Below are 21340 nucleotides of genomic sequence, written 5' to 3'. Positions count from 1 at the left end.
ATTTGCCTGGACTGGCCTTGAACCACACTCTTCCCTGGAGGAGCTTTGATGCCAGTCATCAGTAGATCTGGGCCAGAGTTTACTAGGGTCTTACCTGTGCAGAGGTGACCCTGGCCTGCATTCCTGGGAGCTCAGGCTGCTTCCCAGAGAGGCAGCGAGGAGCCTGCCCGGGGAAGTAGTGGCATCGCCTGAGTTCCAGGGAAGATCTAGAAAGCATGGGTCTGATGGAGATTGCTGGGTGGTTCTGTGTGGTGCCATGGAGGGGGTCTCACAACCCCGTCAACCCTGTGTACCCAAGGCAGGGAACACTGGTTAACTAGGATGGAAGCTAGAGTTGTTTGGCCAGCCAGCTTCTATTTCTGTCCCATAGTGAGCAGACCCATGCTGTGTGTCACCCTGGAGTGGGGCACGGTGGCCCAGGACTGAGGCACACATGCCCACAGAGGGAGCCCAGCGTCCCCCCCAGGCCGCACACTTGCTCAGGATGCCCAGAGCCCAGGGCTGGCCTGCTGTTGCTGTGTAGCCACCTTGCCACAAACGTGTTACTGTAAAGCCATTCACACTCCTAGTCTGCCCACTCTGTGGATCGGGAGAGCGGCTGCAGTAGGGCCAAATGCTGCAGCCAGGACAGCAGAGTCACGGTGTTATGATCTTGAAGCTGGCTCATCTGGAGTGAAACAACAGTTTGGAGCTTGTAGTCAGGGCACTGGGAGGGTCTCAGTTTCTCACTGTCATCAGCTCCTTGCCATTTGCTTCATCAGGTCTGCAAGGAAGAGAGACTCCTAGAAGGTAGATGTTTCTGTCTTATGTGATGTAATCAGGGATGTCACCCTGATATTTGTCATTTCAGAAATTATAAGCAAGTCACAGGTTCTGCACACTGGGGAATGAAGATCAGATAGCAAGGGTCCTGGGGCCTGCCACACCCTGCTCATCTCCCTTTTCACCTCCTGCTCTGCCCCCCTCACTTTGTGGGGCCTGTTGACCTGAGGCCAGCTTTAAGCTTCCCCGGGGCCCCCACGCTTACTGCTTTCACTTCGCTGGTGATTGCAAGTCCATGTCCCCTGCCACACTGTGAGCTGCTTGGGCTTGGGGACTGTAGCCCAGAGCCTAGCCTAGTGTCTTAAATGTTAGGGCTGAGGAAATCCCTGTGCAGTGAACAAGGTACCCACTAAAAAGGAGCTGGTGAGGCTCCCAGCAGCTAGAGGCAGCTTAAAGAACGAAGGGATCTTTCTCCAGAGCATAACTAGGGTCAAGTTCAGTAGGGCAGCACTGTGAACGGAGGGTGCTTTTTATTTCCCCCAGTCTGTTCTCCCAGTGGGGTGTGGGGAGTAAATGGTGCTCCCCTCCCCCCAGAAGATTGCTGTGAGGATCAGTCAGATAACAAGCAGTTTAGCCCAGAAATGCAGCCTCGGGGTTTTGTTTCTGACTGGTTTGGCTGGCTACTGTGGGCTCTGGAGCTGTGGCCTGTGCTCCACCCAAGGGTTTTTGGCCCTAAATCCATCAAGACCCTCTGAGCGCTGGTCTGCAGAGCCAACACACAGAGCATCTGCCAGGCTCAGGGGAAGCCAGCTGCATGGGACAGGGAGCCCATGGTAGAAAGGGGACGGTAAGCGCAGCCGTGTCAATTTGACTTATCTGTGTTATAAAATGCTTGTTACTAGATAAACTGTTGGAAGGGCCCCAAGAGGTGTGTTGGGGGGGAATAGGCCTGTTGGCCTGCTCTCTCTTCTTGCTCTGTGGGCAGGCCAGCATGAGTGCTCACAGGTCTGAGCTAGTGACTTAATGACTTGTTCCCAACAAAGCAAACAAGGTGGCAGTCAGCTGGCTGCATGTTTCTTCCCCTTGCCCTGACTCTGGCACCACTGGGCAAAAGGTTATTTCTAGTTGGTTGCCTTCCAGCTGTATCATGCTTGGACAGCAACTTGCTTTCAACCCTCCCCATTTCAAAAAACTTTAAATGAGACGCTGCACACAGCCATAGCAGCCCAGAGCAGGTCTGGTCAAATTGATGAAGGTGCCATCCAGCCATGCCCACCGTGGATGACATTCTGGAGCAGGTTGGGGAGTTTGGCTGGTTCCAGAAGCAAGCCTTTCTGGTCCTGTGCCTGATCTCAACTGTCTTAGCCCCCATCTACCTGGGCATCGTCTTTCTGGGTTTCACCCCCGACCACCGTTGCCAGAGCCCTGGGGTGGCCGAGCTGAGCCAGCGATGCGGTTGGAGCCTAGCAGAGGAGCTGAACTATACTGTGCCGGGCCTGGGGGCTGCGGATGAAGCCTTTCTCCGCCAGTGCATGCAGTACGAGGTGGACTGGAACCAGAGCACCCTCGACTGTGTGGACCCACTGGCCAGCCTGGCTGCCAACAGGAGTCACCTGCCTCTGGGGCCCTGTCAGCATGGCTGGGTGTATGACACGCCTGGCTCTTCCATCGTCACTGAGGTAAGAACAGGTTCTGCATTTTGGGTAATGTGGAGTCTTCAGAGCAAGGAGGAAATATACAGCTAACCCTATGTGGTTCAGAATCGTGTCAGGAAAGAAGGAGGGGTCCTACTTCTTGTACACTTGGCAGGTGACAGGCTCCTTCCTGGCCACTCTACATTCTTCTAGGTAGTAGAGGAGGAAGCTGAGCTCAGAGTCAACACAAGCAGATGCATCTGGTTGTTTGAACAGGTGGGGAGTCTAGGGTTCCCTGCTAGCCCCCATGGGCTCTTCCCAGTCCTACAGACTTCACCTCGGGTCCTGATCCCCCTGGCTGCTGTTGTGAAGCCCCTGTCCTCCACTTGAGGGGTGACTACTGACCTCAATAGTGGCCATGAAGGTAGTGTGGGAATTGCGTTGGCTTTGGAATCTGGCTGTTAAGTTGACCCTAGCCATGCCCCTACTACCTGAGTGTCAGGGAAGAGGTAAGCCACTCAGCCTCTCTGAGCCTTCATTTCCCTTTGGTAAATGGGGTCATAACCTGTTGGAGACTCAGCTGAGAACCATGAAAACATTGAGCAAATAATACAGAGCTGTACCTCACAGTTCTGATTGTGCCCCATGGAGAAGTGTGATCGTGGACAAGGGGCCTTGCTTGCATTTTGCGTTGAGAATCTTTCAGTAAAAAGTGCCACTAGATTCTCCTCATTCGAGAACCTTTCTGACAACTGAACACACTTCGTCAAAAGTGGAGGGGTCCAAACAGGTTCAGAGGCCTGTGCTAGCAATAGCTTGGCTGTGGTCAGCTTACCTGGAACACAAGTCACCAGGTCCTCCGGCTCCTGCCCCCTCCCCCCGCCCCCACCACTGTCCACACCCTTCCATACACTCACCCAGCTTCTTGGACCACCTCCTCCTTCCTTTCTCCCCTTACCTTGGAGGTTGCAGCATCAACACATTCAGGGCTGTTCCTGGAGGAAAGCCCAGAATTCCCCCTGGTCCCCATCTGCTCAGCACTTGCCTGATCACCTGGAGTAGGGCAGGTACTAGACCACCTTGTTTTATGAGCTGTTGAAAGGACACTTGGTCTCCAGGCCACCCTCCAACGATGGACAAGTCAGATGACTTGCCTAACAGGGATACTCAAATCCGTGGGAATCCAGGAGCACATCAAGCTGAGAACGTATTTAGGACTGAAACACACTCTGCACAGAAAGGGTCCAAGGCAGTCAGTCACCCGCACACACTTCCGTCCACTTGTTAAGTAAACTCTGAGCTCTCCCCCGGGCCTGGCTCAGGCTGTAAGGTCGGCTCAAGGAGTGTGCAGTCTCGCAGAGAGTGAGACCAGCGTCCACTTAATGGGATCCCCAGGCCATGTGTGGTAAACGCCGTGAGTGGGCACGGAGAGGCTGGGCTCAAAGCTGCTGGTGAACTCATCACGCGCGTTTTTCAGGCAGGCTGTGGTTAAGCTGAGCCTGGGTGTATTTTGAGCAGCGAAGAGTGGGAGCAGTGGGGACAGGGAGTGAATCCAGGTCCAGGGGTCAGAATGAGCCACGGCTAAGGGGTTGTTAAATCGGTTTGAATTCAGAATTCTGTAGAGAAGTTATAGGGAGAAGGCTGGTGATCTCTCACTTTGAGACCAGAGCGTGGAATACTTGGAGTTGCCAGATCTAGTACAGGATAGCCAGCTAAATTTGAAATTTTTTTTTTTTGAGATGGGATCTTGCTTTGTTGCCTAGGTTGTTCTTAAGTTCCTAGGTTAAAGTGATTCTTATGCTCTGGCCTCTGAGTAGCTGGAACTACAGGTACACACTACTGTGCCTGACTGGATAATAAAAAATTTTAAGAGAATAATTATGTCACAGATATTGCATATTTTCTACTGATAACTGGGGTTGAAAATACAAATTTTGTATGGCTACTCCTTATACTAAAATTATTATTTATTTCAAATTCCAATTTAACTGGGCACTCTATTTTTATATGCTAAGCCTGGCACACCCACCTTCATGCCAGATGAAAGAGTTGGGTCTTATTTAGGTAGAGGAGCAGGACAATCCTAGTTAGGCCGGATGCATGACCTAGAAATAAGATGGCGGTGGAATTGGAGGCTTCCTAAGAGGTAGGGAGAAGCATGAAGAAGCCAAGCAAAGAGCCCAGGTGAGAGGTGTCAGTCACTGTACTTGACATGGGATTGAAAGGAAAGCATGGTGTAAGAGACATTGCTTGGGTTAAGGTCAGGGAGAGGGGCCCATTTTGGCAGAGGGTTCTGGCTTGGGAGAACTGGCTCAGAGCTACTCACACAGGTCTGGGGACCCAGAAGAAGTAGCAGTTTGGACAGGTGGAGAGGTGGTGACAACAGCAGCAGGAAGAGAGAGGAGGGGACAGATGTAAGAGGAAAGAGAGGGTTTTAGAAGGGTTTGATGGAGGGGGCTTCAGTGACCCCAAGAGCTTTGGGGAGGATTTTGAGTCCTGGAGCTGTTTGTTATTGACAAGGACAGTGAAGGGAGATGGCTTTAGGAAAAAGAGTTGCGCTGTGCTGGGCTGAGCACAAAGGGTGCCGGAGTTCATCTGCAGCTATTCAAATGTGACTAGAAGCCCGGGTAAGATAGGGTGGCAGCGCGATGGGAGTTGGCCCCTGGACAGGCATTATCTTTGCTTTAATCCACCGGCTCTCAAACTGTCATTGCCCCACTCCTTATCCTAAACTCGCTATTGGGGAATTAGCTTTAGTTATTTGTATCTGCAGAACTAATTTTTAACTTAGAATTACCTTGGACTTTGGAACCTCTTTAGGGAAGAACACCAAGTTTAGATCTCACCCCAAGGCTTCAGGATGGGGGTGCTGAGGCCTCCTGGGAAAGAATGGCTTTTCCTCCCAGAGTTTTCCATCTGCGCTATCATCCATGGCTTTGCCCACAGCCACCCCTCCTCTTAGCCGTGAGCAGCATTGAGCAAGAGGGCACAGTCTCAGACAGAGGTGAGGTGAGGTGGCTGCATCATGTTCCCCAAACTCGCCTGGTCCTGGGGTCACCTGCAGTCCCACTGGTGACCTATTGAGGCAGAATCCGCAGAGAACAGGCATTTTAACAAGGACCGGGGTGATTCTTGTGATGGGAGAGCATTGTCCTGCTGTTTTATATACTAGGTTGGAAAAAGTCGCCCAGCTCTGGCAAAAGCCCAGAGGGAACAGCTGATGGGCTTTGGGGACCCTGCCCCTCCCAGCTCATCAGCCAAGGCCGCAGTGTTTGACCTACTGACCACCTAAAGACTGGGGGGGGGGTTTGGATAATCAAGCCTTTTTTTTCCAACTAAAATGGTTCATTACTTAGTAAAGTTACCTTAGATGCTCAAGCATCCCTGAAGTGTGACAGGACAGATACAATATGGATGTCTCAGTCTGGGAAACTGAGACCCAAAGTAGCCAAGTGACTTGTTGCCATTGCTCTCGACGATGCCATTTTGGGTGAGTGGAGCCCAAGATCCAGAGCACACAGAGCAGAGTGGGGACTTGGAGAGGGACAGTGGCCAGGAAAGGCTGTGCCAGCATGGGGAGGGGCTCAGCCCTGCTCACCCTGCCATCTTCGGTCTCTCTGGAGTCTGTCCTCCAGTCTGCCTCCCTTAGCTCTAATGAGAAAGTGTCACGCTGTACCCAGGCCTCGAGTCATGCCAGGGCATGTGCCGTGTCACCTATACTTTGGGCCAGGGAAGGCTCCTCCCCCTGCTTTTCTTCCTCCAGGCCTCCGAATGGGCGAGCATCTTGGCTCTTGGCATGTGGTACCTTGAGCTCCTCCCACCTCTCAGATGCCACCACATGTTGCTAGAGCATTGGCCACTCCAGGACACCCCTGCTGTCACCTCTGTTTCTAGCTCCTCTTCTTGGGTGACCACACACAGTTCCACCAGTCATGACTGAATTACTGGTGGCGTTCATTTAATTAAATACCTAACAAGTAATATGTAACAAATGAAGGATTTTGACCAACTCTGGAAAACATGTTCTGGGGCTTCTTTTATGAGCACTTTGGAAAAACACCTGGTCACATTTCTTCAGAGAGAGCTGGCTGGAGCCATGACTCTTTTGAGAACGTTAATCTGTCCTTCTGCCCTTTGCCAAAGACGTTTTGTCCCATGACAGCCAGCTGTCGATGGCAGTGTTAAAGAGCTGCTTTAGTTAACAGTTGATGACAGTGACACAAAGGGGTGAGGAATATGGTGGATTCACCAAACCCTCAGAGACCTTGAATCTGTCTTAGAAAAGTGTGATGGGCACAAGCTTTGAATCGGCCTGGGGAGACTGAGTTGTGTAGAAGACATGCAGTTTGTCTGGAGGGAGATGGATGTGGGGTCCTGGTTCTGTCACATGGTTCTGTGTTCTGTCCCCCCAACGTGACATGGCTGGCAGTTTAACCTGGTGTGTGCGGACGCCTGGAAGGTGGACCTCTTTCAGTCCTGTGTTAACTTGGGCTTCTTCCTTGGATCCCTGGGCATTGGCTACATCGCTGACAGGTGAGTGAGGGCCAGGGTCAAAACTACCTTGGATGCCATGAGGAGAGTGCGTTCTGGGGGCCAGGGTGGAGCATGTGGCTAGGGGACTCACTAGAAGGCAGTGAGATATGACATTGGAGAGGGTACTTGGGCCTGCTGTGCGGTTGCCAAGGAGAGAGCTGGGGAGAGGTGGTGTGGAAATGCAGACCACACCGTGGGACAGGGATGAGAGGAAGGGGACAAAGCCACAGTCACATCTTGGGCAAGTCTGTGGCAGTGGGTTCATTTTGTGGTGGGATGGGGAGGGTTGGGCCTTGAGTTCAAAGTTTGGAGATGTGTTAGAGTGACTCTGAGATACACGAGAGGGGGGTCCAGCAGGCAGGTGAGTGTGTCATGTCTGTGACTGGCCCTATTCTCAGGTGCCTCTGCCACCATCTCTCTGTCCCTGCAGGTTCGGCCGCAAGCTGTGTCTGCTGGCGACCTCCCTGGTCTCTGCCGTGTCCGGCGTGCTGACGGCTGTGGCCCCAGACTACACATCCATGCTGCTCTTCCGCTTGCTGCAGGGGCTGGTCAGCAAGGGTAGCTGGATGGCCGGCTACACCCTGAGTAATTGCACGCAGGATCCACGCTTCCCAGGGCCAAGGAGGGTGGGGGGGGGAGAGAGAGAGAGACAGAGAGAGAGAGGGAGGGAGGGAGAGAGAAAGGGAAGGAAAGAAGGAAGGAAGAAAGGAGGAAGGAAGGAAGGAAGGAAGGAAGGAGGGAGGGAAGGAGGGAGGGAGGAAGGGAGGAAGGAAGGAAGGAAGGAAGGAAGGAAGGAAGGAAGGACCGACCTACCTTCTGGTTGTGTCTGATGAACATGGTGTCCTCTCTCTTGGCTTTCTGGGAATAGCCAGTGAGGACCGGAAGAAGCCATGTTCCTACCTTGAGAATCCATGAGTCCACTGGTTAGGTTTAGTTCATTCAGGATATGCTCCTCAGGCCGACGCTGAACATGGACAGCTTGACCCAAGGTTAAGAGAAGAAAACTGGGGTCAAATCCACGTACCAGCATTGGGCAGCTGTGTGATCTTGAGCGAGTTGCAGACCCTCTCTGTGCCTCAGCAGGCAGCTTGGAATGGGAATGCCGATAGGAATGCCGGGAGTTGCTGTGAGGAAAGAGACACTGCACAGGGTCTAGGGGAGGCTCAGAGCAATGCCCGCCATGTGCCCATCTCTGTGATGCGTTGTTGTACGGCATAGCGTGAGCTGTGGTAGAAGCTGGGTGATACTAGAAGCACCAAGATACATCAGACATCCTTCCTACCTCCTAGGGGCTTGAAGGCTAGACAGGGACAAGGGACAGATAAGGATCCTGAGAGGACGTGCATTCTCCAACGGGCTTCTGCTTAGCTTCAGGACGCCATCCCTCTTCTTCTGCTCACTGGTGGCTTCTTCACAGTCCTTTCTCTTTGCTCCTCCTTACTGCAGCAGGACCCAGGACCCAGGACCCAGGACCCAGGAGGTCATCCTGTCCCTCCTGAGCTTCCCCAGTCACACACAGGGCTCTCCTGTCAGCTCCTCAGGCCAGGCGTCTTACAGGAAGGCCACCTCCGCCTTCTCCCTTGCACTCGTCTCTGGGCCATCAGTGACTCTCATTGCTGGCTTTATTCTCCAAATGTGCACACAAAACCCCGCCCATTTCATGACCCAGGCTGGTCCAAGCCACCATCCTCGATTTGTTCCCAAATGGACCTCAAGTCTCAAGGGAACAGCAAAGGGAGCCTTTGAAAACAAGGTGGCTGTGGCACTCTGCTGCCCACAGTGGCTCTGCGGCTCACACAGTGACAGGTGACATTTTCGTGTCTTGTATGTTCCCACAGGATTGCCTGCCCTGTGAACTCAGTCTCCTGCCTGTGCACTTGTCCCCCCAGCCACACAGTCCCCACCAGACCTCAGGTTTCTGCTGTCTGGACCGACCGGCTTCCCCAGCCATCTGCGAGCCTAGCCCTCCCCTCCCCTGTGTCTTTGCTCTAAGTCTGTCCACCCGGCCCACTAGGCCCAAATTGTGACCCTCCATGCTTGACACTCTCCATCTCTCTTCCTTCTTTTGCTGCCAGCACGTATCACATTCTGTGATTTACATATGATTACATATAATTTCATATCTGTTATGGGAGCTGCCTGCTATCTTTCCGGGAATCTGAGGCCTTTGGTGCCTCCCACACAGCGTGTAGGCCCAGGTAGGCCTGGATCTAAGAGATTTTCCAGACTGAAACTTCTGGAAGGAAGGTCTGGGGAGGAGAGGCTGCACCCTGAAGTGTGACAAGGGGGACCATAGATGGCAGGCAAGGGGGCAGAGGAAGGGGGTGGTAAGAAAAATAGGCAACAAAACAACCTGGTGAGTCTGGGGCCTAGGCCGACTGGCACCAAGATATAGAGGAGCCAGACGCCAGCAGGCTGTGGTTTGGGGGAAGGAGATATGGCGGACACACAGAGAGAAACTGGGGAGCAGGTTGAGTGAGGTAGGGCTGGTGAGGAGAAGAAGAGGGGACAGGGATGTGCTTCTCCCTAGCCCTTGCTCCTCCTGCATTGTGACCATGTGTCTGTTTCAGTCACAGAGTTCGTGGGCTCGGGCTACAGAAGAACGGTAGCAATCCTGTACCAGGTGGCCTTCACGGTGGGGCTGGTGGTACTCGTTGGGGTGGCCTATGCCATTCCACACTGGCGTTGGCTCCAGCTGGCTGTATCCCTGCCCATCTTCCTCTTCCCGCTCTACTACTGGTAATGTCCCCTGCAGTGCCCCAGTGACAGGTGGCTCTGTGGAGCCTCCCTGGTCTGTGCCCCGTCCTCTCACGGGCCTACGACACTCAGTGGTACAAGGGCTGTGTACTGACCTCTGCTGCCCCAAGGGCCACCTTCCAAGGGGCCATGGTGTCACATGCATGACGAGGTGCAGAGCTGTGCCCAAGGCCTGATGCTGACACGTGTGTGTATTTTCCCAAGGGGACAGGGGCTGCCAGCTTCCAGGAGAGTTGGGATGCTGCTCCATGGGTCCCTGTGCTCTGTGAATCTTAGCAGGTGCATGAGTCACCCACAGAGCTCATGCCTGGGCCACCTGACCCAGCACTCAGGGACCCCTGCCCTGGCCCATTAGCAGTCTGAGAAGTCCTGTCCCATGTGAGGAAAGCAGGCTGCCCTGAGCCACCCCACCGCTACTGTCATGGTTTAAAGTCAGGTGTGTGCTGGGGAAGCGCCATGTGGTGATGGACCACATCTGCAGGTGTGTACCTGAGTCTCCCCGATGGCTCTTGTCACAGAAGAGGAACACTCAGGCAATAAAGATAATGGACCACATTGCCCAGAAGAATGGGAAGGTGCCTCCTGCTGATTTAAAGGTGACAGACCAGGGAGGGGTTTCTCACACCAGGGACTTGGGGTTCGTCCCATGCATGCAGCCCAGGTGACAATGTGACTTCCTCCCAGATGCTCTCTATTGAGGAGGATGTCATGGAAAAGCTGACCCCTTCCTTGGTAGACCTGTTCCGCACCAGGAAGCTGAGAAAGCACACCTGCATCTTGATGTACCTGTGGTGAGCCGCCTCCTACGTTCACCTGAGGCTGAGCTGTGTGCTGCCCAAACATGGCATGGCCGGGGCAGGGCGGGGGATTCATCCAGGGATGCTTCAGATGGAGAAAGAAGAGGAAGAAGAGGAATTTTAGTATAATTGTTGGGTCAAATTGCTTTTTTCTAAGGGGTGACATTGGAATTTGAACTCAGGGCCTCATGCTTGCTAGGCAGGCACTTTACCACTTGAGCCACTCCCCCCAGCCTTTTTTTTTTTGCTTTAGTTATTTTCAAATAGGGTCTTGCGTTTTTTTTGCCTAGGTTGGTCTCAGACTGTGATCTTCCTATCTACACTTCCTGCATAGCTGGGATCACAGGCGTGCCCCCACTATACCTGGTTTATCTGTTGAGATGGGGTCTTGCTAACTTTTTTGCCCAGATTGGCCTCAAATCATATCATTCCATCTCTACCTCCTGGCCTTTGACACGGACTCTCTTGGCTCAGGTTTGCCTGTGCTGTGCTCTACCAGGGCCTTGTCTTGCAATTGGGGGCCACTGCCGGGAACCTCTACCTGGATTTTTTCTACTCGGCCCTGGTTGAATTCCCTGCAGCCTTCCTCATCCTGCTCACCATTGACCGTGTCGGCCGCATCTACCCGATGGCCGTGTCAAATATGGTGGCGGGGGCAGCCTGCCTCGTCATGGTTTTTGTCTCGAGTGGTAAGTTGTCTGTTTTTATCATTTCCCAGGGAACTGGACTGTGGGAATAGGGCTGACATTCCCCGATAAGCTTCTGGAACAAGAGCAAAAGCAGGTGTCACCCTCATCTGCACTCAAACACTTTGAAACTGAGGTGCAGCAGGCCTACGATGAGCCAAACACCAGTGTGTGACTTAATGAATTTCCACAAGTGTGGACCCCCAGGTGGCACAGTTGGAGAGCAATCACAGCCCCCAGAGCCCTCCCTCCTCAGCCTCCTGCCAGCCTCCTGCCACCTCTGTCCCCACAGCTCAGCTCCGAGGTCCTGAACTGCACATGAATGGAGCCACGCTGAATGGACTTTTTCTTTTTGCCTCCTTTCCTTACAACGGTGGGGTTCCCCCACCTTGTCACATGACAGGGTAGCTTGTACTTTGTATTATTTTATTTTAATTAATTTATTTATTTTGGCAGTACAGGGACTTGAACCCAGGCCCTCCCATTTGCTAGGCAGGTGCTTTGTCACTTGAGCCATGCCCCCAGCCCTCTTTGGTTTTAGTTATTTTTGGGGTAAGGGCTCATGTTTTTCCCTTGGGGCAGGCCTGGGACTGTGATCCTCCTGTCTGTGCCTCCCATGTGGCTGGGATTACAGAAGTGTACAATGCCCAGCTTATTAATTGAGATGGGTCTCTATAACTTTTTGCCCAGTGTGGCCTCAAACCACAATCCTCCTGATCTTTGCCTTCCTGACTAGCTGGGATTACAGGTGTGTACCACTGATGCTAGATCTCTGCCAGGTGAGCACTGCATGACCTCTGCCCTCCCTGGGTTAACACCCTCCCTAGGGCCCCTTCCTGCTTCTCATCTCCATATGCCCTGCCTATCTCAGGTCTATGTTAGTCCTCATCTCCCAGTGTAGGGGTATTTCAAGGTCTCCCAGGTAGCCAGGCTGCCTGTGGGTCCTCAGGTCTCAGCAGAGAGTGTTCCTGCCCATGGAGCTGGCATCCAGGGGTGAGAAGAGAAGGATAAAGAAAGACGGGTGTTAATTCTTTCTGCCGGGCTCAGGGGAGGCCTGGCAGCCTGAAGCGTCTAGGAATGGGCCCTGCAAGCTGCAGAGCTCGGCCTGGGAGTGCAACTCCGAATGGAATCCATCAGCCTAGCAGCAGGTAGCCAGGGAATCAGCAGCCAGGACAGCAGTACTGGACAACAACACCAGCCTGGCAGGAAGGTGCTGGTGCCTAGGGGGCCCACTGCACTTCGGTGTAAATGGGGCCTCAGGCTGCCTCAACCAAAGGGGCAGAGTGGAGATCCTCAAGGACAGGGATGCTGTGCCATCCAAGAGAGCACCCCCAGACTCCACGGGGCACCTCTCTCCTTGGGATGCAACTCAAGTCTTCCCTACTCACCAGTGGTTACTAAGGAGCTGTGTTCCTTCCAGTGATCCTTCTGTGGTTACCCCCAGGGGGCAGAGGGCTCCTGGACATCAGGGCACGTGACCCCCGGTGGCCCGCTGGGCCTTGCTTCCCCAGCTCAGGAGAAGGTGCTTTGGTGGAGATAAACATTAGGTTAGGTTTAGCTGGGAGCTGCTGCAGAAGGAGCCACTTTTACCTCAGGACTCCTCTGCCGCTGGCACTGTGCTGTCACCTGTGGTTGTGTGGTGACTAAAGAACCATCTTCACATTCTGCAGTCATGGTGGGTATTGCACACCATTGCCACTAATTCTCACAGCAACCTGGAAGCTCAATGTGAGCTTTTCCCATTTTACACTCAGCACACCAAGGCACAAAGAAGCCCACAGTGTGTTCTCGTCAGCACAGCTGGCGGAGCAGAGGGGGATTCAAACAGATAGGACTCAGTTGACCTTTCCAAAACTGAAAGTGTGGGAGAGGACGACCCTTAGGTCCTTCTGCTGTAACAGTCCAAGCACAGCCCACCCGTGGCTTCACGCTGTCACTCAGGGAGCAGGCCCACTCGCTCGCTCACTGTCCCTGGTCTTCTTTCTCTCCAGAGCTGCACTGGCTGAATGTCTTACTCGGCTGCATTGGCCGCATGGGAACCACCGTCGTGTTTCAAATGATCTGCCTGGTGAATGCTGAGCTGTACCCCACATTCATCAGGTGAGGACACAAAAGGAGGGGTGACATTGCAATAGCCACGGCTATACTTCCTCAGGACGTCCCCAAGGTGGTCGGTGTGGATGCTGAGTGCTGGGGTTAAGAACTTGTGCTCAGAGGTGGGATTGGGCAGCAGAAAGAAGGGTCCTCTAATGGTGGCAGAGAATGTGAAATGAGATCCTTTGAGTAGACTGAAGGGGGCAGGTGTGTGTACCAAGGGCAAGGACCAAAGCAAAGTCTCTAGTATAGGACTGGCTCAGCCCTATAACCCCAGCTACTCAGGAGGCAGAGATTGGGAGGATTACAGTTTGAGGCCAGCCTGGGCAAAAAAGTTAGTGAGATCCCATCTCAAAAAACAAACCAGATGTAGTGTACATGTCTATGGTCCCAGTTATGTGGGAGGGTGAGCATAGGTAGAAAGATTGTTGTTTGAGGCCAGCACTGGGCAAAAATGTGAAACCTTTCTAAAAAATTAACCTAGAGCAAAAAAGGGCTGGAGTGGCTCAAGTGGTGGAGTTCCTGCCTACCAAGTGCAAGACCCTGAGTTCAAACCCCAGAACCACCAAAACCAAACAAATGAACAAACAAAACCAGAGCCTCTGGTGGAGAGGGCGTGCTGGGCTGGGAGCAGGAGGCCCGAGGTTTAACCTGTGCCTCTCACTCACACCAACTGCCCGTGTAGACGCTGCAGCTCTGTTGAGCCCTTGGCCATCATTTTCTTTAAAGCGACCTTTCTCTGACTGATTATCCCCACTTGCCGTATGAGGAAGCTGAGGTTGAGAAAGGAAAAGAGACCTCCCAGGGTCACACAGCAGGAGAGACAGGAGGCCAGGGCAAGAATTGTAGCCCCCTGACCCAAATCTTGTCCCTTTTCCATTGCAAACAGCACATCACTGCTCTGTAATCCAAAGAGCAGCTTGAAAAATTGAGTTAAAATATGCGTAACCCAAAAGTTACCCTCTTAAACCTTAAAGTGTGTGCGTGTTCGTAGCGTTGGGGACACGCACATGGTGGGAGCAGTCTCCAGAACCCTTCCATCTTGCAAACGGACTTCTGCACCCACTAAACCCCCATGACTTCAACGCCTCTAAGAACTTCACATAAGGTTGGCTTTCTGCGACTGGCTCATTTGACCTAGTGAATGTCCCCGGGGTTCATCCATGCTGGAGCACATGACAGCATTCCTTCCCTTTTTAAGGGTGGATAATATTCCCTGTGTGCACGTGGCCTGTATTGCCATTGGGCGCTCGGGTTGCTTCTGCCTTCTGGCTGCTGGGAATTACGCAGCCGTGAGCATCTCGCTCTCAGGACCTCTGCTGTCCATTCTTTTGGATCCATATGAGAAGTGGAATTCCTGGGTCATGTGGTGATCCCGTTTTTGATGCACTGCCATACCGTTTTCCATGGTAACGGCACCATTTTACATTCCCACCAACCACACACAGGCGCTTCAACTTCTCCAGGTCCTCGACAACACTTGTCATTTCCTTTCTTTTCTTGTGGCCCTCCCCCCTCATGAGCGCAAGGGGCCTGTCCTGGTGACTGTGGTTTCTCTAATAGCTCTCGTGTGCCTGTGGGCCACCTGGGGCCCCCTTTTTCTGGTGAAGAGCTGTCCCGCCACACAGCTGGCCTATGTGCTCTGGGTCTCAGTTCCTCATCAGATTCCCAGCTCACATCCTGTCTGTCGCCTTTTCACTCTGTTGTGTCCTTGAGCCACAGAAGGTTTTCACTTTGAGTTCTGCCCCTCTTTTTGACTTCGGTTGCCTATGCTTTGGTGCTGAAGAATTTATTATCTTTTTTTTGTGTGGAACTGAGGGTCAGGCTCAGGCCCTGTGCATAACAGACAGGCGCTGTATCACTTGAGTCCTGCCCCAGCTGAGGAACTCCTTATTTAAAGTCAGGCATACACTAACTTTTCCTAAAATACAGTTGGATGCGTTTTGGTGGTGTGTGTAGTTAATCATGTAGCCATTGCCACAACCAAAATAAAATATTTCTATTGCCTCCCAAAGTTTTTTCCATATCTCTTTGCAATAAATCCTTTCTCTCTTTACACCTGTCCCTGGCAATTGCTAGTCTCAATTCTGTTCTTCCTTTCCAGACCGTTATGCCGATTGAGTACTGTGACATGCAGCCTTCTTTCCTTGGCGTGATGGGATTCATTGCTGTATTGCATTTGTCTGTATTTTGTTCCTTTTGATTACTGCATAGTATTCCATTGCCTGGATGTCCCTAATCTGTCTGTCCACTCGCTATTTGAGCACTGGACTGTTTCCAGCTCAGGGTGACTGTGATCAGCTGCTGCAAGCTTTGCTGTGCAGTGTTTTCAGTCAGTTGGGATTTCTGGATAGTATCTTTCTATGACTGTTTTCCCAAGTGGTGGCACCATTTCGAATCCTTCCGGTCATGTGTGAGAGGTCCTGTTGCTCCATGTCCTCATCGGTGTCTGGTGTGGTCAGGGCCTCACGCTTGCTAGGCAGGCACTCTACCACTCGAGCCATGCATGGCTAGAATTACAGGCTTCTGCCACCATGCCCAGCTTATTCATCAAGATGGGGCCTTGCTAACTTTTCGAAAACTATGATCCTCCCCATCTCCACCTCTTGAGTGGCTGGGATTACAGCTGTAAGCTGACATGCCAGGCCATGTTGAAAATCTTTCCTGTGCTCTTTGCTGTCAGTAGCTTAGAAGACTTAGGTTTTTTGTGGGAGGGTAGGACAGGAGTTTGAACTCAGGACATCTTGCTTGCTAGGCAGGCACTCTACTGCTTGCGCCATGCCTCCAGTCCTTTTCGCTGTGGTTACTGTAGATTTTATATTTGGTTTGGTTTTGTTTTTCTTGTGGTACTGGGGTTTGAACTCACGGCTTCTTGCTTGCTAGCCAGGCACTCTACCACGTGGGCCATGCCTCCAGCCAGAGAAGACTTAGTTATAAATGACCGTTATTTTAATTGTGAAAATAACCACTTTATTTGCAATTTAAAAAATTGCCTTTAGCTTAACTTGATCTCTGTTAGAGTTTGGTTTGCTGCCTGGGACTCCTTTTCTTTTGTCTAATGACCTCTTCTCCCTCCACTGTCTACCTCTGGTTTCTAAATCTTCCACCTCCCTAGTCCCTCTGAGCTCTTCAGCAGGTCCAGAGACAAACTGATGGCCGATCCACCCTCTCCTTTCTCCTGCCGGTGACTTTAGTGAGATGCCGTGTCTTAGACTCTCACTTGGACTTTTTACAAGGAGGTGAAGGCAAATGAAAGAGAAAACCTTCTATGTTGGCAGTTCTGAGCCCAGAGTCTAAAATAGCTGGGACAAACAGTTTTATTGTCATAGCCACCAGACCCAGGGGACTGACTCACAGTGTACACTGTCAAAGACTGTGTCGGCCAGCTTTGCATTGCTCTAGTGAAATACCAGAAATAATCAGTTTAATAAGGGAAAAGGTTTATTTTGGCTCACGGTTGCTTGGACCCACTGTGTTGAACCCGTCACAGCCCAGTACGTCATGGCAGGAACGTGTGGCACAGGAGGCCTGCCCGCTTCATGGTGGCCAGGAAGTAAAAACAGAGGGAGAGAGGAAGGACTGGGGTCCCAACACCCCCTTTAAGAGTGTGCTCCTATAACCTAGCTTCTTCTCACTAGGCCCTACCTCCTAAAGTTCCACCACCTCCCAATAGCACCAGGGGCTGAGACTAACCCTTTACCACACAGGCTTTTGGAGGATACTCACCAAACCCTAGCAGGTGCCGATTACCTGGTGTTCTATGGGGAAAGGCCAAGGAAGCCATCCCTGAGGGGTGATTGGCCGCCACTGTGCAGAGCAGGGATGGTGAGATTCTCAGCAGCTGGGAGGGGAGCTGGATGTTCAGGAGCAACTGTAAATGTGACATGGACATATGCACACACGCGTACACACATGCACACACAAACGCACACACATGGGTTAGAATCGAGGTTTAAAGCAGGGAGCACACATGCTTGTTGTCACCACCAGGCTTCCAGCAATTCGGGAATTACCACTGTGGGTTACGTGCCTTCAAAAGGCAGGCGTGTTCCTTGGCTGCACAGATGTTGGATGGCTCTTGCCTCTTCCCACTCCAGCCCAATCCCTCCCTCACTCCCATGTGGCCGAGTCCACATGGCTCCTCCTGGTCCCCACAGTTTGCTGACTAATGGGGTGTTGAGCACTGCAGGCCCCGGCTCACCACAGGTGCTGGTGTCATGCCTGCTCAGGACGATGGAATCATGGAAGGTAACCCTTTGGCTCTGTCTTTCACCAGGAACCTTGGAGTGATGGTGTGCTCTGCCCTGTGTGACCTGGGTGGAATCTTCACCCCCTTCCTGGTCTTCAGGCTGATGGAGGTCTGGGAGGCCCTGCCTCTGGTTCTGTTTGGTAAGGTTCTGTGAGCATTAGCTGCACCTTCTTTCCAGCCTGGCTCTGGCCATAGTGTGAGCACCCAACAGCTATTTGCTGAGTGAATGTCAAGAACGCAGCGAGCTCTTGAGAGGCCTCCTGGCTCATTCCGCCTTGTGTCTTGGGAAAGATCAGAGCCACCACCATCACAGGAAGTGAAGCAGCCAGAGATTTTTTTTCCTATGGCTCCAGATCCAATAATTCATCCTACGGGGATGAGTCCAGTATCCAATAGACCTTTTTAACACTCTCCTGCTTTCTCCTGTGTTCAATTTCTTTTTCTTTTTTCTTTGTTTTCTTTTGGGGGGTGTTGAGAGGGTTGTATTAGGTAGCCCGGGCAGGCCTCAAACTTGTGATCTTCCTGCCTCAGCCTCCCAAGTGCTGGGATTACAGGTGAGCACCATGTCTGTCTCATCTATTCAAATTTCTAATTCTTGTACATTAAGTGTGTAACTGGTGGAGGTCTGATGGTACTAAATTATCACCCCTCTTCTACTTCTGGATCTTAAACTTTTAGAACAGACACAGGAGACAAATAGGAATCCAGTAAACTTCCATTAGTCCATGCCCCAAAACTAGGGCATGGAACCTCCAAGACATACTTCCCCACTTGATTGAAGGCAAAATGGCTGGGCATTTGCAGAGAATTACCATGCTGGGCACAGTGGAAAGGAGGGGAGGAAGGAAGGAAGGAAGGAGGAGAGAGTAGAGTGAAAAAGAGAGAAGGGAGGAGAAGAGTATTAAGAGAGGCATTCACTGGCTGTAGTTATGTAGGTTATGCTCAGGTTATGTTCTGTATCTGTCTGTCTGTCTTTCCACCTATCTATCATCTATCTATCTATGTACCTGGCTACCTACCTGTCATCCATCTGTTCATCTCTGTTATCCATCATCTATCTGTCCATCAATCCATCCATCTGTCCATCCATCCACCCACTCATCCATCTAAAGTTGAGTTGCATATCATTTTGCAGTACCTGACTCAACACATTCCTCCCACTCACACATTGTAGACAGCTGTACAGACAGTGATGTTTCCTTTTCCTTCTCTACCATTTCCCCAGTTGCCTATTGCTTTTCTTTCCTCTCCTGAATGTTCCTAGCAACTGATTTCCAATAGGCAATGCCTGTTCCCGCTGTGCTGTCTCTGGTTCCTGTGGGCATTTTTCTAGGTCCTATCTGCCATGCTCTAATCCTCCCACTTGAAATCTGTTTCATTGGAAGGTGTGTTGGGCCTGACTGCTGGGGGAATGACATTGCTGCTTCCTGAGACCAAGGGGATGGCTTTGCCTGAGACCATTGAAGATGCTGAGAACCTCTGGAGGTGAGACTCTGTGATGCTGGGGATGAGGGGGACATGGGAGCCCCACTCTCTGAATAGAGTCACAGTGTCACCCCGCAATCTCATTGCTCTAGGTTCCAGGGTTTGGAGAGCTTCACAGATGTTTGTGTGATTGGTATCACTTCCAGAGCTGCTAGAAAGGGACACACAGCTCAGTAGCCACTGGCCAAATGCAAAGGAAGAGACAGAGAACAGACAGAGAGAGAGAGAGAGAGAGAGAGAGAGAGAGAGGAGAGAGATGCAAAGGGCACTGCAGAGAACCACTAGCACTTGTCAGTGACATGAGCTATTGGGTACCAGTCCCTGTTCACCCTGACAGTAGAACTCTGCCTTGGGAGCATTTCAAAATCAGTCTTCTGTTCTTAGGTTCAGATTCTTTAGTGACTTTCTTCACAAAGAAGAATGTCTTAAAATCTTCACTCTCATCACAGAGAGTGGCTTCAGTGGAGTTTCTGATTCTACTTTTCAGGTCAAAAAGGAAGGAATAAAAAAGTACCATATGGGCTTGTAGGCCCCATCCCTTTCTAGGCTCAGTTCTAGGGTTTCCACAGCAAGGATACAGGTGTTCCCGTGAAGCTGAGAGAATAGTCCTGGAAGTTCTAAGGACTTGGTTTAAATCCAGCATGACCACTTGACTTTGGACATGCCATGGAGCCCTTCAGAGCCTTGGTTTCCTTGCCTGCAAAATAGCCACGATGTTGCTTAAAGACCCAGTGAGCTGAAATGGATGAGTGTGACTAACCCATCTCCCAGCACATAGCAAGTGTTCAATAAAGCTCACATTTTCTCCATTCTTCTTTTAAATTGTGATGTTTCTCAGTGGTTCTCAAAACTTATGGTGCAGAAGAATCACAAAGGGAACTTACAAAATTGAAGGTTCCTTGATTTTCATATTAGAAAATCAGGAATTGGCTTGAATAAGCTCTGCCAGTGATGCCCACCTGGGCAGGTGTCCTGTAAATCTCATTTTGAGAAATTCTAAGTTTCTCAGCTCATTTAGAGACCATCACTCTATTTTAACTATACACACTTTTTCTAGTTGATGAATTCCTTCCTTTTGGTTCAAAGTGGTAGTGAGGCAGGTTAGGTTAGGGATACACTGGGACTACTCCACCTCTTGACTCAAGAGCTCCTCCCCCTAGCCCACAGGTCAGAGGAGCCAGGTGATGACATATTTTCTCCCTACCTCCAAGTTCAAGGTATATAAAGATGACTGATCAAAAGACCCTGGCCTTTTTCTTCTTTTCCCTCACCTGGCAAAATTGGTGGTTCCCCTTCCATTCATAAAGATCATCCCATACACGTATTCTGTTTGGATTCTTCCACGACAGAACACAAGGACCAAGATCTTCTGGAAACACCATTTGCTGATAACATCAGAGTCTAGGGCCCAGTGGTCTCTGTTGCCACTACTCAGTTCTGCTCCTGAAGCAGAAAGTAGCCTAGGCAATACCTACACGTATAGGTATGTTTGGGCTCCAGTAAAATTTCATTTAGGGACAGTGGTATTTGTCTTTCATTTCATTTTTCAGGTGTCCAAAAATATTTTCATTTTGATTTTTTTCACCTATTTTAAAATAGGATAAGAAATTCTTAGTTCTCAGTCCACCTAAAAGCAGGCCATAAGTCAGGTGTACCACCCTCTATTTTTCCTTGTTGCTTATGATCCTTGCTGTCTTTATGTTTTGAGACATTCCCACATATAACTTCACAAGTTTCTTAAGATTTTTTTTATTAACTCTGCTTTTAACTTTTATCCCTGGTTGTGACAGAAAAGCAAAGACCAACAAGAACGAGACTTACCATCAGGTGCAAACATCCCAACACACAGCCAGCTGAGCAGGGTGCTGTGCTGGGAGCTGAGCAATGCAGATGAAGAGAGAAGCCGTCACTTTCCTGTATTCTTCCTCACACTTGCCTCCCCAAAATTAATATCCATCCTGAAGAATTGTCTGAGTGGGCTTGGCTTATTTCTTTCCAATCCTACCAGGTGTTGCTGGTGGATGGTCTCTGAAGACCCAGGTCAAAAGATTTTTAGGCACTTGTGTCGCAAGAGAAAAATTCAGGTAGGACTTGAAAATGTAGTGAAAGCAATAGCAAAGTTTTTTGAAGGGGATGATGCACAGATGACGCACGCAGGAATTTTCAGGTGTTCAGGGTTCTTGGGTCCACACTGAGAATGAAAGCACAGGCAGACTCCAGCAGCAGAGGTCAGAAAGATTTTATTTGTAGAGAAGAGAAGAGAAAGGCTGCATGGGGGCATGCAGGGGGACCCAGAAACTGGTGGCCCCATGGGACAGGTTGGAGATCGGGTTTTCATACCCT

The 21340-nt window shown here is 51.1% G+C and overlaps 1 protein-coding gene across 1 annotated transcript; it reads left to right on the top strand.

Annotated features, from left to right (window-relative positions):
* Nucleotides 1-1919: 1919 nt before the first annotated feature.
* On the top strand, nucleotides 1920-20963 carry LOC109682989 (solute carrier family 22 member 1). Its single transcript, XM_020158610.2, is given in 12 exon segments — nucleotides 1920-2441; nucleotides 6826-6929; nucleotides 7360-7514; nucleotides 9500-9668; nucleotides 10168-10282; nucleotides 10371-10477; nucleotides 10958-11172; nucleotides 13161-13269; nucleotides 17540-17652; nucleotides 18898-18997; nucleotides 20788-20835; nucleotides 20837-20963. Coding segments are annotated over 12 exon segments (1701 nt in total). The 5' UTR covers nucleotides 1920-2030; the 3' UTR covers nucleotides 20892-20963.
* The last annotated feature ends 377 nt before the right edge of the window (nucleotides 20964-21340 follow it).

This window comes from Castor canadensis, chromosome 1, assembly GCF_047511655.1.
Source record: "Castor canadensis chromosome 1, mCasCan1.hap1v2, whole genome shotgun sequence".
NCBI classification, from domain to species: Eukaryota; Metazoa; Chordata; class Mammalia; order Rodentia; family Castoridae; genus Castor; species Castor canadensis.
The sequence above is the reverse complement of the archived record's forward strand: the minus strand, read 5'-3'. Positions and strand labels throughout refer to the sequence as shown.